The following is a 675-nucleotide window of genomic DNA, read 5'->3' on the forward strand; positions in this document are numbered from 1 at the left end:
GTCCGGGCGGCTGGCGTTGTACGGCATCGGCGGCATGGTTGGATGGGTCTCGTTGTGCTCCGAAGGCTTGGAGAAGCCGTCCTTGCCACCCTTGCCACTCTTGCCCAGCAGACCGCGGCCGTGGCCCTTGCCCGACAAAGCGGCGGGTGGGTGGGTTTCATTGCCCTTGGTGCCATTGCAGTCCGGGCGGCTGGCGTTGTAAGGCATCGGCGGCATCGTTGGATGGGTCTCGTTGTGCCCTGAAGGCTTGGAGAAGTCGTCCTTGCCACCCTTGCCACTCTTGCCCAGCAGACCGCGGCCGTGGCCCTTGGCCGGCAAAGCGGCGGGTGGGTGGGTTTCGTTGCCCTTGGTGCCATTGCAGTCCGGGCGGCTGGCGTTGTACGGCATCGGCGGCATCGTTGGATGGGTCTCGTTGTGCCCTGAAGGCTTGGAGAAGTCGTCCTTGCCGCCCTTGCCACTCTTGCCCAGCAGACCGCGGCCGTGGCCCTTGGCCGGCAAAGCGGCGGGTGGGTGGGTTTCGTTGCCCTTGGTGCCATTGCAGTCCGGGCGGCTGGCGTTGTACGGCATCGGCGGCATCGTTGGATGGGTCTCGTTGTGCCCTGAAGGCTTGGAGAAGTCGTCCTTGCCGCCCTTGCCACTCTTGCCCAGCAGACCGCGGCCGTGGCCCTTGGCCGG

The 675-nt window shown here is 66.4% G+C and overlaps 1 protein-coding gene across 1 annotated transcript in view; it reads right to left on the minus strand.

Moving 5' to 3' along the window:
* Window positions 1-576, minus strand: part of VOLCADRAFT_96360 (uncharacterized protein) — a gene marked incomplete at both ends in the record, with an annotated part of 4,702 nt that extends 4,126 nt beyond the window's left edge. The window contains one exon of the mRNA XM_002955430.1: window positions 23-576. Within this exon, the coding sequence (XP_002955476.1) occupies window positions 23-576 (554 nt within the window). The remainder of the gene's footprint in view (window positions 1-22) is intronic.
* Between the last annotated feature and the right edge of the window lie 99 nt (window positions 577-675).

The sequence above is a fragment of the Volvox carteri genome (assembly GCF_000143455.1).
Source record: "Volvox carteri f. nagariensis unplaced genomic scaffold VOLCAscaffold_51, whole genome shotgun sequence".
Taxonomy (NCBI): domain Eukaryota; kingdom Viridiplantae; phylum Chlorophyta; class Chlorophyceae; order Chlamydomonadales; family Volvocaceae; genus Volvox; species Volvox carteri.